Below are 18,941 nucleotides of genomic sequence, written 5' to 3' on the forward strand. Positions count from 1 at the left end.
CAGAACCGCTTCAACCAAGTCTTTTTATTAATGCAGTTCAAGTACTCCAAAAAAATTACATCTCTTTGCACAATACGTTCTGAAATGTTACGTAAAAATGTTCAAAGTGAACAAAAATTTAGGTACTGTATAAAACACAGTGAACATTAACAGACAGCAGTATTAACCTTTTTTTTTTTGTTCTGGTTTTTCATTCGTTTCTCAATTTTAGTGTTCGGCCTATTTTCACCTACGACATCTGGACTCGATTAAGACGTTTTTTTCAGTGCACTTTTCCTCTATGAAGTTTCACCAAGACTACGTAAAAATGAAAAAAAGTCAAATACAGGCAAATATTCAGATCTCCTTCGGTCCAGACCGCCGCAAAACCACCGAAGCGGGTGTGTTCTTCCTCACAGATGGCGGTACGGTGAAGAAGAGCCCGTGTTCGGTCGGCCTGGACTCGCAAACGCTAAAACAAAAGAACAGTATCAAAACGTAGCGTCAAATCAAACAGAAGTCCTCCAGTTACTGTACAGAGTTCACATGAGAGGAAGTGGACAGTCTCCAGCATCATGACCACGACAATGATGACGACGATGATGAAGGTGTGTTTCTGTCAGAGTCTGTAAACTAAACATGTTAATGTGACCGTTAGTACCAATCCTTCACTGGGAACCGAGCGCTTTCCCATGATGCTCAGTTACGGCAGTCTTCTGAAATGATCGCACCTTTCTCAAGGTTTCTTCATGATCGTACTGTTAAACACACATTAAACTCAAGTTTGCGCTGCCCTTCATGCACACGTTCCTCATTGGTGGAGTGCGGTGAATGTGAGTGTATGGCAAGCCTCTTTAACATTTAATCCTCAAAACATACTAGCATCCACTCTCATACCGCTAGCACTTGTTCTTTAGCTACTAGTGCTCAACTTTAGCTTTTAGTACCTTTTTACAATATAACAGTACCTATAACAGACACTACTGCTTATTATTCGTTCCAAATGTTACTGGTAAGATTTTTTTATTGACTTGTAAAGTGGCCAAAAAACATCACTATTAAGGTAAGAACAGCAGAGACAGACAGTTGTGAAGTATTTTTACTCTGCTTTAAAAGTACCTTTCAAGTGTCTGTACTTTTGCTGAGTGTTTTTCTTTAGAAAACTTGACTTAACTACATTCCGAAGCATAATAGTGTACTTTTACTGCACTACATTTCATAAAAAAAATTTTTTTTAACCTTCTTAATACTTAAGAACATTAAAAATCTAGTACTTTTTTGTACTCCGGTAAATCTGTGAAGAAAAACACTCAGATAAAGATAAAGTACAGACACTTGAAAGGTACTTTTAAAGCAGAGTGTTTTGTTTTGTTTTTTCCAAAGCATAATGTTGTACTTTTTACTGCACTACATTTCATATTAAATATCATTTAATACTTCATTACATTAGACAATCTAGTACTTTTTTTGTTTTACTCAAGTAAAAGTAATTCACAGATTTACAGAGTATAAAAAATTATAGATTTTTAATGTTCTTAAGTATTAAAGGTATTTTTTTTTATGAAATGTAGTGCAGTCAAAAGCAAAATAATATACTTTGGAATGTAGTGACACATTTTTTTCTAAGAAAAACACTACGATACAGCACTTTTTAAATTAGTTAAAACACTTCACTACCGTCCGCCTCTGGAACAACTACTAGTAACAATTACAAAACACACCAGTCTAAAAAAACAAGTACCATATGTACTAGCATACTAGTCAGAACTGAATAGCTAATATCTGAAAGACAGATCCCATATTAGTCAAAGGCAAAAAATATGCTACTAGGACCAACATAACAGTTACTAGTCACTACTGAATGTACCATTATTTGTAAAAGTTAGCTACAGAATAAGCAGTAGAAGCTAATGATTAAGACGTAGTAGCTAGTAATAAGCACCAGTAGCTCCAGAAGTTTCCGGGGTTAAACGTTAAACAGTCTTGCCATAGAGGTGTGGAGCTATATACAAACAAACACGAACGCAGACAGAATGAAGCATGTAAACGGCGGACTGAGGCCGGGCCGCCACCTTCGTTAGCGTTTGAGTCCTGAGTGTTGTCAACAAAACTGCAACTGTAAATCTCTTATCGACAGTAGAAGAAATAATCTGTTCTCACATATAATACAGCTAATATCGTTTCTCTATACAGCCGCGAGCCTGCGGAAAAGGGAAGGCGTAACGTTTCTGCTCGTACAAAATAAAAGTCCTTTTCCGCGCGCGGCGACAGCCGGAGCTCCGCACCAATCCTTAAAAAGATGTTTGATATCAAACCGCGAGTCTGGAGAGGAGTTTATGAAGGACAAGGAGACGCTCTATCTACAAATACCCCGGTAAACCTTGGCACTCGAGGGCAAAACAACCATCAGAAATAATGAAAGACGAGTGGATGGCAGGTCTGAGGAAGCATTATGGACTCTGGACGTATTCCTGTGAAGCGCCGCACGCGGGACTGTGGTGGAGGAGCTCGGACCGAACGGAGCACTCTGGGGCAAACGGAGGAAGAGGAGGAGGAGGGGGATGGAGGTGGTTCTGGGAGCAGGCTCTCAGCGTCTCATCTGACCCATCTGGTAGTTCTCGCGGGGCTGCCGGTGGTGGCGCTGAGGCTGTGGCTGGCGCTGGGCCTGACGGGGAGCCGGCCGCTGGTTCTGGTGTCCGTGAGCGTGAGGGTGCTGGTTCTGGTTGTGGTGCTGATGGTGCTGCTGCTGCTGCTGCTGCTGACTGGCCTGTTGAGCTCGTCGTCTCTTCAGCGTACCTGACACACACACACACACACACACACACACACACACACACACACACACACAGAGAACAGCTCTTCAGCATCACACACTAACACACACACATAGCCTTAAAGAGATAGTTCACCCAAAAATGAAGATGTGATGTTTATTTGCTTACCCCCAGGGCATCCAAGATGTAGGTGACTTTGTTTCTTCAGCAGAACACAAACCAAGATTTTTAATGAAAACCGAAATAACCAAATAATGGCAGTGGATGGGAACCAGACCTTTAAAAGTAAACAAAATCATGCACAGACAAATCCAAATTACACCCTGCGGCTCGTGACGATACACTGATGTCTTAAGACACGAAACGATCGGTTTTTGTGAGAAACTGAACAGTATTTATATCATTTTTTACCTTTGATACACAGCCACGTCCATCTGTAATGTGCACGAGTTTAGTATCAGGCACGTTAGATGTGTAGCGCTCTGGAGTAGTAAATGTAAACGCCGGAAGGGGAAATCGGTGAAAAGTCCCGGATGAGTTTGTGCAAGCAAACGTAATCTTTTAGCTTTGAATCGGTTTGAACAATCGGGATACGCGCAAGTAATTACCATTTTGAATAGCTGCTATACCCACAATCTCTGTGCTCTGTGTAAACAATGAGTGTCGTATTCATGCGACAGATCGCTTCCAGTGTTTGTGTATTCTACGCTAGAGCGCATTCACATGTATTGAGTCGGATGATGAGCACATGCTCATAACAGATGGACGTGGCTGTGTATCAAAGGTAAAAAATGATATAAATACTGTTCAGTTTCTCACAAAAAACAATCGTTTCGTGTCTCAGGACATCAGTGTATCATCACGAGCCGCAGGGTGTCAGTTGGATTTGTCTGTGTATGATTTTGTTTACTTTTAAAGGTCTGGTGCCCATCCACTGCCATTATATGACTGACAGACTGCACCAGTTTGAGTTAAAAATCTTCGTTTGTGTTCTTCTGAGGAAACCTACATCCTGGATGCCCTGGGGGTTAGCAGATAAACATCACATTTTCATTTTTGGGTGAACTATCCCTTTAACAGTCACCACCATCCTCCAGGGTAGGGCTGCAACAACTCATCCATAAAATGGATTATTATTGGACAACGATTGTCATTATGGATTAATGGGGTCCGCCCACAGTACACCTACAACTTCAGAGGGTCATGTCAAATTACTGCACTGAATGAAGCATTTCTATGGACAAAATGCATCTAAAAATAGTGGAGGAAACAGAAAGAGATGCTGCAGGAGAGTTATGTGATCCAAGCTGCCCAAAACATCAGAATTCTTTATTTTAAACTTTAAGATAATAGCATAATGGCTTGCCCTGTGAGATTTATCATCTGTGACATTTACGGAAAAGGATATGACTGTAAACAAATTCACACAAGCATTTCCATTTTTGCATAAAAGTCCATCCAGACAGTCTGTGTTAATGGAGTAGCTCACTTTCAGAACAAAAATGTGCAGATAATGTACTCACCTCCTTGTCATCCAAGATGTTCATGTCTTTCTTTCTTCAGTCGTAAAGAAATTATGTTTTTTGAGGAAAAAATTTCAGGATTTCTCTCTATATAACGGATATGTATCGCACCCTGAAGTTTGAGCTTCCAAAATGCAGTTTAAATGCAGCTTTAAAAGTCTCTAAATGATCCCAGCCGAGGAAGAAAAGTCTCATCTGGTGAAAAGATTGGTTATTTTCTAATCAAATTGACAATTTATATACTTTTTAACCTCAAATGCTGGTCTTTGCTTATCTCTGCAATGCGCATGCGTAGTCTGTTTGATATCCGGGTCGAGACCGTTAGGGTATGTCTAAAAACTCCCATCTCATTTTCTTCCCCAACTTCAAAATCACCCTACATTGCTGCAGTTTACAAAGTGATTATAGAAAGCACAAACGCCCTTCACAAGGTAAAACAGCATTGTAGGGCGATTTTGATGTTGAAGATAAAAACGAGATGGGAGTTTTTGGACATACCCTAACTGTCTCGACCCGGATCAAACAGACTGCGCATCGCAGAGACGAGACAAGACGAGCATTTGAGGTAAAAAAGTATATAAATTGGTTATTTTCTAAACAAATTGACAATCGTTTTACTAGATAAGACTCTTCTTCCTCGGCTGGGATCATTTAGAGTCCTTTGAAGCTGCATTTAAGCTGCATTTTGGAAGTTCAAACTCAGGGCACCACAGAAGTCCACCATATGGAGAGAAATCCTGAAATGTTTTACTCAAAAAAAACAATTTCTTTACGACTGAAGAAAGAAAGACATGAACATCTTGGATGACAAGAGGGTGAGTACATTATCTGTACATTTTTGTTCTGAAAGTGAACTACTCTAAGTTTAAATCTTCAGTGAATGAGCGTCAGACAGCCGGAACACAGAGAGAGAGACATTAATACTCAGAGCAAAAACATTCATTGTGCTGAAATATCGTTGAATGTTAAATTTAGGTTTGAAAGACAACATGTAGTGCACATATTTATGGAGAGTAGGAACTGTAAAGGGATAACAGCGTGTAATTAGCCGCCTTTTATATAAAGAAATGACAGTAAAAGTGAACGTGTGTTCCTGCAGAACATTCCTCTCATCTGTTGGTTAACACTGAGTTTGATTTTATTCGTCTTTATTATCTGTATTAGGCTATTCTTTTTATTGTTTAATGTAGAGATTTAAACTTTGTTCACTTTATACAGCGCTTAACAAATTTAATAAAACAAATGTATGTAAGGTGTTTAACAAATGATGTGAGGTTTGTGCCACTGCTGCTCCAATTTTTGCTATAATTTTTGCGGTTATCTATGAAAAAAATAGTCAAGTACTTTATAGTGTTTTTCTTCAGATATTTTATATTAGGTTGTCTTATAAATTGTTTTCATAACATTCAGTTCTGAAGTTATCAGCACATTTGTTTGAAGGACATTAGGCATAGTGTGATTTGTCAATAAAATACAAAAAAAAAAATTGATTTTTAAGGCAATTAATCGAAAAAATAAAATAAAATAATCGACCAACTAATTGATTATCAAAACAATTGTTAGTTGCAGCCCTACTCCAGGGTTTCTACACATATGAACAAATGAAATTGAACTTGACTATTTAAGACCTTTTCAATACCACCTTACATGAAATGTAAAACCTAAACCTGTGATGGAAATACTTGTTATATTACATACATATGTGTTTAATGTAAAAAAATCTCAATTGTTCTAATAGAGTTTAAATACTTTTATTTACCTCTATAAAACTTTTTTAATGTATGCATCACCTTTCTTGTCAAATTATTACAATAAAATCTGTTTTATTTAAAAAAAAAAATTCCATTACCCTTTTTCTATACTATGTTTTAATGATTAAATATATATATATATTTTAATCAAAAAGCCTGGCTAATTGAGTTTTATGGTTTTATTTTTTACTAAATTCTTTTCCATTACTTTCTGGATTCCATTTTAATGGCTCCATTAAAATTTGATAATCAAAAACATCTCCAATTAATTTATTTTATTAAAAATCAAATGTTCTCAAGTAAAACTAGTGTCTAAGATGGCTTGACACTGAGTAAATAATGAGCTAATTTTAATTTTTGGTTGAACATTCCCTTTAAAAGTTTCATTTCATAAGTTTCTGACAACTGTTTTACAAACGCGTCTCACTACAAATCTACTTTCATGAAAGCGTGAAATGCTGTAATCATTTGTCCACAAACATGTTGGGAATTGTGCAAAACTGTTCTGCTGCATTGACAAAATGCATGTTAAAGAATTAGTTCACTTCAAGAACAAAAATGTACAGATCATTTTCTCACCCTCTTGTCATCCAAGATGTTCATGTCTTTCTTTCTTCAGTCGTAAAGAAATTAAGTTTTTTGACGAAAACATTTCAGGATTATCTCCATATAGTGGACTTCTATGGTGCCCTGAGTTTGAACTTCCAAAATGCAGTTTAAATGCAGCTTCACAGGACTCTAAAGGATCGTTTTGCTAGATAAGACCCTTCTTCCTCGGCTGGGATCATTTATTTTCTAAACAAATTGACAATAAACGCTGGTCTGTCTAGTTCTGTGATGCACATACTCTGTGTATTCCGGTTCAAGGCAGTTAGGGTAGGGCTGCTCGATTTTGGCAAAAATCATAATCAATTATTTTGGTCAATTATCATTGTAATCACGATTATTTAACATGATTATGACTGGGTCCAAAACTTTATATTAGTGATTCATTTAAAGATAGCAACACAGCAGAAAAGCACTCTAACAATGCTACAGAAATTGAATGTAATTATTTGAATGTCAAATAAAACCATGTCTTTACTGTAACAGTTCATACATATTTTGTTTCTTATTAAAACTACAAAAGTCCTTCATTCAAGAGCAGTGAGTGATTTCTCTCTGTATTTTTACGTTTTATTCATATTAAGCACAGAGACGGCAGAAGGAATATCATTTGTTGCCGCTTTAAGAGCCACACGGATCTAATATACTGCTACACACGTGTTTTCATTCTCAACTGTTTACGTTCATTTAAGACAGAACTGACAAAGATTTACATGAATAATCACCAAGTTCCCTGATTTGAAATATTTTAGTGTGTATTTGAGCGTTTAGGCGCACTTTGAGCTAATAACTTTCTGTGTATGTCTCTGAGCGCATACACAGAACAGCGCAAGTTCTTTCTCACTTTTAAAAACACAACAGCAAAGATACATTCATAAATCAAGCACTCCATGTTTTATGAAAGTCACATTACATGATTTTGCTGATTTTCATGTGAAATTAGACTTTTATGGAGGAGCGAAAGCGCACCACTGGAAAGGGGGTGGAATGGGGCGCAATAATCGTTTAATCTCCATTACTGCATTTTCATGATCGTTTGAAGCAGAAATCGAAACTGAATTTTGATTAATCAGCCCTATTTTAGGGTATGTCAAAAAACTCCCATTTCATTTTCTCCTCCAACTTCGTAATCGTCCTCCATCGCTGCAGAAGTACAGACCCAGTGTTTACAAAGTGAAGATGCAAAGAAGACCAAATGTACTCGGGGCACCATAGAAGTCCACTGTATGGAGAGAAATCCTAAAGTGTTTTCCTCAAAAAACATAATTTCTTTACGACTGAAGAAAGAAAGACATAAACATCTTGGATGACAAGGGGGTGAGTACATTATCTGCACATTTTTGTTCTGAAAGTGAACTAACCTTTAACCTCGTAGCACATGCAGAGATTGAGTTTGCTGCTGACAACACTGGATATAAACACTTCATTCTGAAACATTGTTAGTGAATGAAAACACTCTGGAGGAGAGAGGAAACACTGAGAGAGGAGGTGCTTTACCTGGCAGTGGTTTAGGAGGAGGCAGTTTGGGGTTGCTGCTGGGCGTGTGGACGCTGCAGATCTTAATGAATCCGGCCATCAGCATGATGAGAGCGATCCCCATCAGCAGAACCGCCCACCAGTGAGCCTGAGACACAGACACAGACACAGAATGAACACACGCTCCCACAGGCAAACACAGACCAGACCAGACCGGAGCGGACACTCACCACGATCCACTCGGCGATGTTCTCGTACAGCTCCGGGTTGAAGATGGCCTTCTTCAGGCGCGCCAGAGGACCGTCGGCGTCCACCAGGCGACACTTCATGAACACGTCGCAGTAGCCCTTGAAGTCGTTGCAGGGCGAGCCGGCCTGGAGAGTGGTGACCTTCTTATTGAAGAAGTGAGCGAGACGCTCGGAGCCTGTGCTGCTGCAGGTGCTGGGGTTCACTGCCCAACACAAACACCACAGACACATCAGTGACAACATAAAACTCACACACACAACACACTAACACTGTGGACACGGTAGGATTCAGACCATTCATTACCAGAGCCTGCTGCTGCTCAGATCAGGAATGATCACACTGAGATCAGGATAACTGTGACTTTAATGAGGGTTAAACACCAAGCGATCTTCACAATATAGATTTGCATTGTGAGAACACTTTCTGATTTAAACTAATGTGAGTACTGGATTAATAGTTATCTTAAATTAAAGTAATTAAGTGGTGTTTATAACATGGCTCTTTATGATAAGTGGTTTTACAATTATTTCAAACAAACGTGTCTGGCACAATCTTGCGTTTCATTTAGTACTTGCACAAAAATGGTATAAATGAAGGCAAATTGCAGTTTATATCCTTGCCCTGCTGAAAAAAAAACCCAGCTAAAACCAGCGTAGATGGTTTAAGCTGGAAGTAGCTGGTTTTAGCTGGTTTCCCAGCCTGAGCAGCTAAGGCCAGCCTGGGAAAATGTCTAAACCCCTCTAAAACCAGCCTGTTGACCAGCTAAGACCAGCCTACATTTTTGTTATTATTCTTCTTAGACTAAATCTGTGAACACTACTCCTCCTAGAGCTTTCAAACTCAGCCCAGCTCTTCAGACTGATCTCACTTATAGTTTAAGTATAAAAATCATCAAAATCTCATAGACTTACATTGAGGGAATGTTCAAATGATCAACACTATTCAAACTCCAAATGACAAAACTCCCAGAATCAAGCTTCCCTTCTATAAACTATTTCTAATCCATTCAAACTTCCATTCTATTTAATATTTCTAATCCATTTAACTATCTAGCCTAGCCTAGCAGCTACAATCATGCTAGCAACTTGTCAGTCATGTTAATAACTTGCTAGTCACATGCTAGCAACTTGGTAATCAGCAATTTCTTTCTTCAGTCGTAGAGAAATTGTTTTTTGAGGAAAACATTTCAGGAGTGTTCTCCATATAGTGGACTTCTACGGTGCCTTGAGCTTGATCTTCCAAAATGCAGTTTAAAGGCAGCTTCACAGGACTCTAAACGATCCCAGCCGAGGAAGAAGAGTCTTATCTAGAGAAACGTTTATTTTTTATTATTATTATTACAGTTAGGTTACATTTTTTTGAACCTCAAATGCTCATCTTGTCTTTAGAGCCCTTGAAGCTTTAACTTTAGCTTTAAACGGCATTTTGGAAGTTTAAACTCACAGGCACCATTGTCCACTATATGGAGAGAAATCCTAAAAAAAAATGTTTTCCTCCAAAAATAATTTCTTTATGACTGAAGAAAGAAAGGCATGAACATCTTGGATAACAAGGGGGTGAGTATCTGTATGCATTATCTGTACATTTCTGTCCTTTAAAGGGATGAATTAAGGAAAAAACGAGATGAAAACTATGAGAAAGATACGAGTTTCTGACATTCTGCTCTGATGTAAGAGCTTTAGGGCCTTATTGTCTGAAAGGGTTTACGACCTGCAGGAGCCCTGCCCTATTTTTTGCATAATCTGAAGTGACACAGGAAGTGTACTCACTCTTCTCCATGCAGCACACGTGGCAGAGCTCGGTCTCGTCTTTGCCGTCCACACTGGCGCAGGTGCACACCTCCAGACCGTACTTCTCACAGATGGAGCCGGAGCAGCCCTGAAACACAGAGACCACGTGAAATGTCGCATAAGTTCTGTTTTATCGCAAAGGTTTCTGCAGGATTTTCAAATCTTATTTAATGCCTTTTAATGCCCTTTTTAATGCGATTTCTAACGTTTTTAATGCCATACGCAACCAATAACTTAACACGGCTGTGTACGAATGCGTGAATATTATAATGCATTTTTTTCATGCGGTCTTACAATGAGGCAACAATGAACATACATTACTCTGCTGAACATAATTAGAAATGGATCAGGAGACAGCTTAAAATGTCAGCGTTTATTTGCGGAGTTCAAACTTTCAAATATCAATTCTGAACAGAAAAATTTCAGAAACTTTGAACTCTTAACTCTTAAAACTGGCCGTTCTTAAAAAGTCTGTCACACAATTTTGGACCGGCCAGAAGCGATTACCAAACTGCTTCCGTGTTTATCATACTTCGCGACAGTGAATCAAAGTTAATAACTATACAGGCTAGGGCTGGGTATTGTGACCAATTCGGCGATTCGATTCGATTCTTATTTTTATGGTTTCGATTCAATTCGATTCCGATTTCGATTCGATTCGATTCGATATCGATTAGCTATCAATATTTCATTTAAAATGTTAGTTTTGCAGACATGGGATCCATATTTTGATATAAATGCTGGTAACTGAAACTCTCCTACTTACACATACATTAATAATAGGGTGCACACAGTTGTTTATTTTAGATGAACACTGTAACAAGAAGTCATAAATATGTGCATCCATTGTACACCATGTAAACAAACTGCAAAATGCACATTACTGTAAGAAAATAAAAAGACTGTAAATGTGCAACAGTGAAATCAATTAAGAACTTCAAACATGTTTAAGAAATAAAACATTTTTCTAAATTCAAAACGTTCAAAACAGGCCCATTATAAAGCCCTTGTCTGCGTATACAAAGCATTCTAACTGTCCATAAAACTAACAGTTCTTAACTACAGCCTTATTTTTGATAACCAGATTTTTCTGCAAAAAAAAAGCAGCTGATCAACATGTTCTGATCTGATCTAAGGCAGCTCCTTTGCGCTGTGATTAGATCACCGGCGGTTGAGAAAACTCTCTCAGCAGGAACACTAGTGACACCTTCAGGACGAGAGGTGAATATTCATATCCTCTTACGTGAAGCATGTGCATTAAGAATCGATTCGGGGATTTCCCGAATCGATATCGTTGCGTTAAACTGAAGATCGATTAAAATCGGAAAATCGATATTTTTTACCCAGCCCTAATACAGGCTACATTCAAGATAAATTGGTAATATTTGTTTCTTCAACACTATCTAAAGTTTTAATGCCTGTATAAAACAATTTAATGCTTTTTAATGCCCCGCGGAAACCCATTCATAATTTCACCTATTGCGCAAATTACATAGCAGCCTCTTCTTCATCCATTTGAAACAAAACTTATGAATCAAACACTTTTTAAATAGACTGCAGCAATTAATATTTTGCTTAGTTTGGAGTTGCAGGGAAATCGTGATCTCTATTTGATCTCTAAAAAACTAAAACTGAAACTAAACTATATAAAAACGAAACAGAAATGTGTTCAAAAAAACTACATGTTATTGCAAATGTGAAAACGATATTAAAATCAAAGTACTGGCGTGTGGTGCGGCTCACTCACCCCGTTGAGGCAGACCTGCGTGTCTCCGTGGCAGGCGGTGAAGTTGGCTTTGGGATCAGAGGTGGGGCACTGGGCCGAGGCTCCGTTACACATGCCCTGATGAGCGCACTCCGACTCCTCGCGACACTTCTCGTTCCGGCTCTTGTAGGAGCACTCCGGCGTACAGCAGGGACCCTGACTCGGACTGCAATCACACAACACATCACAGCAGTCAACACCTGGAACTAGACACCTGACAGAGACCACGATGGAGAAACACTCTGTACCTGCAGACTTTATTAGGCTTGAGTTTGCACTTCCTGTTGTCCGGCTGATTGGCGTCGTAGCAGCACTCGTCTTTACACTGATCGCTGTAGCCGCAGTCACACTCCTCGCCCGGCTCCACCAGACCGTTCCCACAGATGGGCTGACCGGACTCTGTCTCAGAAACACACAGGTGTCAGTGCTCCAGCTGAACATCAGGACCATCTCTGTGGTATCGCTCTGAGACTCACCCACGAAACAGCTCCCGCGCTTCTTCTCCAGCACCTGGCTGATGTTCTTGATGCTGCACACGGAGAACTTGTTGTTGTTCAGCTTGTCTCCGGATGTGGCTCGAGCATACATGATGTAGTTCCCTCGCTCCTTCTTATCCTGGCTCTTGGACTCGCCTGGAGTGCACTCCGACCCCGAGTCATGCTGGGGATCACCATCATCATTAATATCACAATCATACTCAACACCATCACCATCATCGACAACATCCCACTGCTCTTCACACACTGAAATAAAATATAATCTTGAATTTATTCAAACTTACATCAACAGGATTTCTGTGGGTTTTATGAAAGTAAATAAGGGAAGGAGTAAATTGAATGGAACACAATATGTTTGTGCAATGAGTTGTATAGACCAGTTCAGAGTAGACGTCACAGTTACATCCAGGGCCTAAAATGAACACCTGCCAAGTGCCAAATGCCAGTGAACATCTGCTTTGGTGAGTGTATATAACAGTGTGAGTCGCCAGTTGGCGAAATCTAACAATGCAATGTAGTAAAACAACAGCCACATTTTAAAGAGAGTCGCTGTTTCTGACGTAAGCTAAAATAATCTTTTGAAGACAAGATCATGGTGATCAGCTGTTCTGTCATAAGAATCAAGAGCAAATGTAATAATAGAATACAAATGGGCAGATAAGGTCAGAGCAGTGTGATGGCCAGCTCGTGTCTAGACAAGGATCTAATAACTTTCATTTGAGAAGATATTGCTGCTTCATTTCAGAAGATTAACTTTTCCTTTCTTTATTCTTTATAACCCGAGAATGTGTCAACATACCTGGAGTTACGCTGCCTAAACACTGCAGAGAAGTATAGTTTGAACGGTGCGTGTTCGACAGTGCACCAGTAGCGCTTTCCACGGATGAAAACACAATTATGTCAAAATGCATGCTTTTGGCGAGTTACCTCATAACTGTGGTCTAAAATGAGCTCTAAAGTCTTTAATGACCGTAAACAGTTTAGAGAAAATCCCATGCGTGTCAGATCCGTGTCATGTGCATCAGGTTTGAAAGAGACCGCGCTGATTTTAAAGTGAAACCTGCTGAAGTCTGTCATTGATCAAAGAACAAAAGAAAAAGAGAAATCACTGGACTGCTCTTGTCGCTGATTAATTTTTCTAGCTTGAATAAAGATGTATATCTATGCATATACAATTTATAGTTTATGGTGAAGGTTGTTTTAAAATCATTTAAATTAAAAGTTATATATTTCAGAGCCTATTAAATGTTAAAAACAATGGCTTTCATCTATATACTGTAATGTTGAATGGCTATAATTAATAATTAAGGAAACTCAGGCATTTAATAGAGACACCAGTACCAGGACAAAAAATATAATTGTAATTTAATGTTTAGTCATTGAAGTAGTAATAACTGTCTGTTTTTGCGCAAAGAATTTCACGGCCAGTAAAAAAATAAAATAAAATCATGTCACCGTCCATTGGCAGGTGTGGCAAAAAGTTAGTTCTAGGCCCTGGTTATGTCACTTGCAGCTGCAGAAAAACACTGGTTACAAGTGGAGATAAACAAGTAAAATCCATGTAATAAGAGAGATTTTTTGTTGTTGTGCCTTTTAATGTCAAAATTGAAATGCAAATAATTTTTATAGAATACCGTCATCAAAGATAACATTTGAAGCTAAACGCAGACAGTTAAATAGACAGACTTTGGATGAAAACTGCTATGATTACTCTACTTTTAAAGGAGAAATTTGATTAAACAGGTCTACAGCAGAGGTCTTCAACCCTGTTCCTGGGACCCACTATCCTGAAGAGTTTAGTTACAACCCTAAGCTCAAGACTGCTTGAAAATTGCAGACAGGTGTGATGGTTGAAAATAACATTTCCAGGAGCAGGCAAGACCTCTGGTCTCCATAATATCCACATATAGGTGCAATCAAAATTATTCAACCTCCTTGACCTGCAAGACATTTTGCTGCAGAGAACACAATTCTGTGAAAACAACTCAACAAAGGCATCAGTCCACTATTAGAGAAATGTATTAATACACATTTGAGTCATTCTGAAAACGTAAGCTGATGAATAATGGAAAAAAAAAATCAAACTGGCTCTAAATGTTCATGTTCAAAATTATTCAACCCCTAAAAGTCAAATTTGGTGCAGAATCTTTTATTCCTTAAAACCGCCAATAAACGCTGCCTGGAAGTGCTTTGAAGCTTCTGTCAGCTCTCTACTGCAATCTTGGCCCATTCCTCGCCTGGAAAAGCTTTTAGACCACTGATAATCTTTGGTCTTCACTTTGCCACTGCTTTCTTCAGATTCAACCAAATGTTTTCAATGAAAATTAAACCTGGAAAATACTTTGAGATGACTGTCCTGCAGGAAAGTCCACTGTTCATCAACTTCGGTCTTTCCACCAAAAACATCACAACTCTTGCCAAAATGGCCTGATACTTCAAAGAATCGATGATGTCCTTCATACGGTCATGATTTCCACTTACTGCTACAATTAAACACCCCTCTAACAGGACTAGTCCACCTCAAAGTCTGATGATGAAGATGGTGTTCTTCTGCTCATAAGCTCTGCCTTTTCTGCAGCAGACACACCACTGATCCATGGGTCCAAATAGTTCCAGTTTGGTCAGATCACTCTATAAAACATTCTTCCAGAACTCCACATCTATCTAAATTAATTTTTGGTCAAGAGTGGTATTCGGCAAGATGTCTCAACAGGAAGGCCATAATTGTCTAGTGTTCTTCTTATACACTGCACTGAAATGTTTTTCCTCCTTTCGTTGGGTCATCTTACAAGTCTTTGGTTGTACATTGCAAGTTTTTCCTCAATTGTTCTGATCAAATATTTTATGATATTGTGCTTTTTTGTTCTACACCTTCAAAGGTTTTCTGGTACAACACATTTTAAACTAACGAATAAGGCTGTCAGCTGTGTCTCTGGGAACCTTTAATGCCTTGGAAATCTTCATATAGCCTTATTTTCTAAAGTAATACAAGTATTTATTCTCTGTAGCATCTCTATAGCTTTTGTGAGAGCTCTTTTGACTTTGTCATATTAGTTACTAAAACCTTAGCATATGCATGGGCTGTATGTTTGTGTAACAGCACAAGCTCATTCTCATTTGTAATAGAGTTTATAAAGCCTTAATTATGTTTTAGGACAATTTTGTTCCCCACCATACAAATAAGTGACTGAAAACCAGCAATGTTGAAGAGGGGTTGAATAATTATGACATAGCTGTGTTATTAAAAAAATCCTAGAACTCAAAAATATTACATTATATGTTGACACTATCACTGTTAATATGCCAGTAATCATTATCATTTATAGATGCAATTTTTATAAAGTCCTGGCTCTTCAGAAAAAAAATTATTGGTAAAGTACAGTCTCTCAAATAATTTTGATTGCAACTGTATGCTGTTCATAGGGGACATATTGTATTAGTCCTACAGTTACAGCAGTGAATATTATTTAAACCTATTACTACTCACATTTGTACATCACATTTATTTTATCTCACAATTCTGACTTTTTCTCACAAATGCAAATTTCCATCTCCTCACTCTAATTTTATAACTCGATTTAATTTATTATAGTGAGTTTTCTGCCACCAAAAAACCCATCATCCCTGTTTCAGATCTGTAAGACTATCCCACTATCCAACGTCAATTTAGTTGAATATGTGGAGAACATTTTAAAAATGACATCTAATCAATATAATCTATAATGTTTTTGTATCGTATCCGTGAGGCTATCTCTCCAGGGTTTTCTGCAACCGTGATGTTTACTAACCTATAACTGGTCTATTAGGTAAACTTCTAAAGTTTGAAATACAGTTTTCCATTATCTTTTTATCAATTCACAAAAACATCTTAAGTCTTGAAAATCTCTGCTCAGAAACACTAGAATATAGATATAACTTAAACTATTCCTTCTGAACAAACAAATGCCGTTCTCAATATTTTTGTCCTGTTTTCTAATGTAAATGTCCAAAAACACTTAAATCAAGATACATCGACTGGAGATGAAAAATGACACGTTTTGTTTTTTGAAAAGTTGGATTAAGATTACAAGTAAAACAAGAAAAAAATGTCAATTGACTTAACTTCTGTCAAAAATCAGCTCAATTCAAAGAGAAACAAGTTTTCACCCCCTATTGACAGATGTTTGTTCTTGTGTTAAGCAAAAACTCACTACATTTTGTTAAATTTCTCAAAAACAAACAAAAAAGACTTTATATGTCCATTCTGTATCTTCAGTAAATGTATCTTAATTTAAGATGTTTATAAATTTGTACTGGAAAACAAGACTAAAAAAGGTGATTTTTTTTTTATGAATGCATTAATGCCAACAGAAACCCTTAATAAAAGCAATAAATTGTGAATTAATTCTGTTAAAGCTGTTTGAAGTCATCACTGCATCTATTTTTAAGCCCTGCATGTTGCTCTCACACAAAGACTAGCAGACGTGAAATAAGCCAAATGAAAGTAGATCTGAGCTGGACCTTCATCAGGGTGTCTGCTGGATCTGGAGCGTCACTCACCGGGGAACCGAAGTTGTGTCCGACCTCGTGAGCGAAGGTGATGTGTGAGACTTTAGGAGGCACGTGAGAGGCGTAGTTCTGCACCGTGATGATCCCGGTGTTCAGAGACTTCTTCTTCCCATCAGAGTACAACTTGTTCTTCTCACAGATGCCACCAGAGCTCCCTGAGAAACACACGGCACCATCAGAACCATCAGACAAACCCTTCCTCTCAATAAGTGTGGTATGAAGCTCTTACCGGCTGGAGCCCCGACCCAGGCCAGACCCAACACGCCGTCGTCAAAGTCTCTGTCGGTGAAGACGTACGCCAGACAGTAATCGTCGTGATTCTGCTCCGAGTTCAGCTCCAGAAACTTCTCCACGCCGATATTAGCGAAGCGGAAGGGGTTGGAGCGATCCCGCTCGTCGCTGGTGGTGTTGATCTGAGACCAGTACAATAACACAGTTATTAACACAGTTATTAACAACTACAAACACCAAAGAACAGCTGAGAATTAGGTAACACTTTCTATGAAGCCCGTATTTATAATACATTATAAGGGTATTCTTAAGGCATTATAATGAAAGCATAATGCATTATAAAAAACCTTATAATATGTTATATCATCTCATGAGTATTCATAACAACAGTTTCAAAGTATTAAAATTTGTACTTATTTGTGGTTATAGCTTTTAAGAGTATGATTCCTTCCTCATAGCTATAACATCTCATATCTTGCCATGTTACTCATGTCACTTTACTTAAAGCATACAAAGACCACTTATAAGTAATTATAATAATATTTCCCAGAGAACCCTAAGATCAGGCATCAGATCAGATGAATGTGTAATATATGATCAGTTTGATTATTTTGATGGTACCCTTTAGACAGCTTTTGATAAGTAACTCTGCAACTCCATGTCAGCTAGCAGTAATTATTATTATTAGTATGCTAAATATATGCTAACACTGAATTTTGATGTTTCCCCAAAAGACAAACTATTATAACTAAAAGTAACTTGTAAAGTACATGAACCTTCTACCGAGCCTAACCTTAGCCTAAGTCTACTCATACTCTAAGGAGTGTTAGTGGACATGTAGTTGGAAAGTTTAAGCTTATAGTCAATAGACTTAGTGGACCATACAAATAAAACGTAACATAATGTAAAAAAATAAATGTAATATGATATAGTCCATTATAAATTAAGTAGATTGAAAATGTTGTCCATTGTGTGTTATAAATAATCATAATCTTAATAGTTATAACCTGAAATACTTAAGCATTATAATTGTTGTTCTGATTATGATTTCTTAGAAATACCCTTATAATGTATTATAAATAGGGGCTTCATAGAAAGTGTTACCGAAAACATTTCTGCACAAGAATAAAACATCAATATCGTAATTATGACATTTGGGCCCAATTTCACATCTTAAGCCAGGACTAGGCCTAAAACGACATTTTAGCAGCTTTTATAAAAATGCTTTAGAACTCTGTAAAAAAATGCTTTTCTTACTTAAATTCTGTCTTGTTTCCAGACAAAATACCTAAAATTTCATAAATCAAGAAGGATTTTCTAGACAAGTAAAACTTATTTTCTTGAAAAAACAAGTTGAGTGAGTTTTGAGCAAAATAATCTGCCAATTTGGTAAAAAAAGATTTTGTTTTCTGTTTTAACCATGCTAATTATGCTAATCATACTAATAACAGTAAGGTTAGGTTTAAACTGCTTTAAACTTCAAACCATTTCCGACTGAAAACGTCAAACTTGAAACTTTCCAAACTTTCCGGTCAAGATTTCTCAAAGTTAGTCTTGACAAATGTTTTTATCTAGGTCCAATAACAGTGTGTGAATGATAGTCTGGATCTGTCAGGGTGTTTCTATCTCTTGCTGGACGTATGAAGATGAATCACCCGTATCCTCTTGACCATGAAGCTGATGTTGCGGATGCCCATGAAGTCTGTGCCCTGATAGATGGCATCGATGGCCTTCACGTGACTGGAGATCTGA

The 18,941-nt window shown here is 37.9% G+C and overlaps 1 protein-coding gene across 1 annotated transcript in view; it reads right to left on the reverse strand.

Moving 5' to 3' along the window:
- Nucleotides 1-9: 9 nt before the first annotated feature.
- Nucleotides 10-18,941, reverse strand: part of LOC141301259 (disintegrin and metalloproteinase domain-containing protein 10-like) — a 30,808-nt gene continuing 11,876 nt past the window's right edge. The window contains exons 7-16 of the mRNA XM_073831515.1: nucleotides 18,845-18,937; nucleotides 17,188-17,371; nucleotides 16,950-17,113; nucleotides 12,390-12,573; nucleotides 12,162-12,312; nucleotides 11,896-12,079; nucleotides 10,128-10,236; nucleotides 8,340-8,560; nucleotides 8,131-8,257; nucleotides 10-2,775 (exon numbers count right to left, since the gene is read on the reverse strand). Of these exons, the coding sequence (XP_073687616.1) occupies nucleotides 2,567-2,775; nucleotides 8,131-8,257; nucleotides 8,340-8,560; nucleotides 10,128-10,236; nucleotides 11,896-12,079; nucleotides 12,162-12,312; nucleotides 12,390-12,573; nucleotides 16,950-17,113; nucleotides 17,188-17,371; nucleotides 18,845-18,937 (1,626 nt within the window). The 3' untranslated portion in view covers nucleotides 10-2,566. The remainder of the gene's footprint in view (nucleotides 2,776-8,130; nucleotides 8,258-8,339; nucleotides 8,561-10,127; nucleotides 10,237-11,895; nucleotides 12,080-12,161; nucleotides 12,313-12,389; nucleotides 12,574-16,949; nucleotides 17,114-17,187; nucleotides 17,372-18,844; nucleotides 18,938-18,941) is intronic.

Source organism: Garra rufa, chromosome 25 (assembly GCF_049309525.1).
Source record: "Garra rufa chromosome 25, GarRuf1.0, whole genome shotgun sequence".
Taxonomy (NCBI): Eukaryota; Metazoa; Chordata; class Actinopteri; order Cypriniformes; family Cyprinidae; genus Garra; species Garra rufa.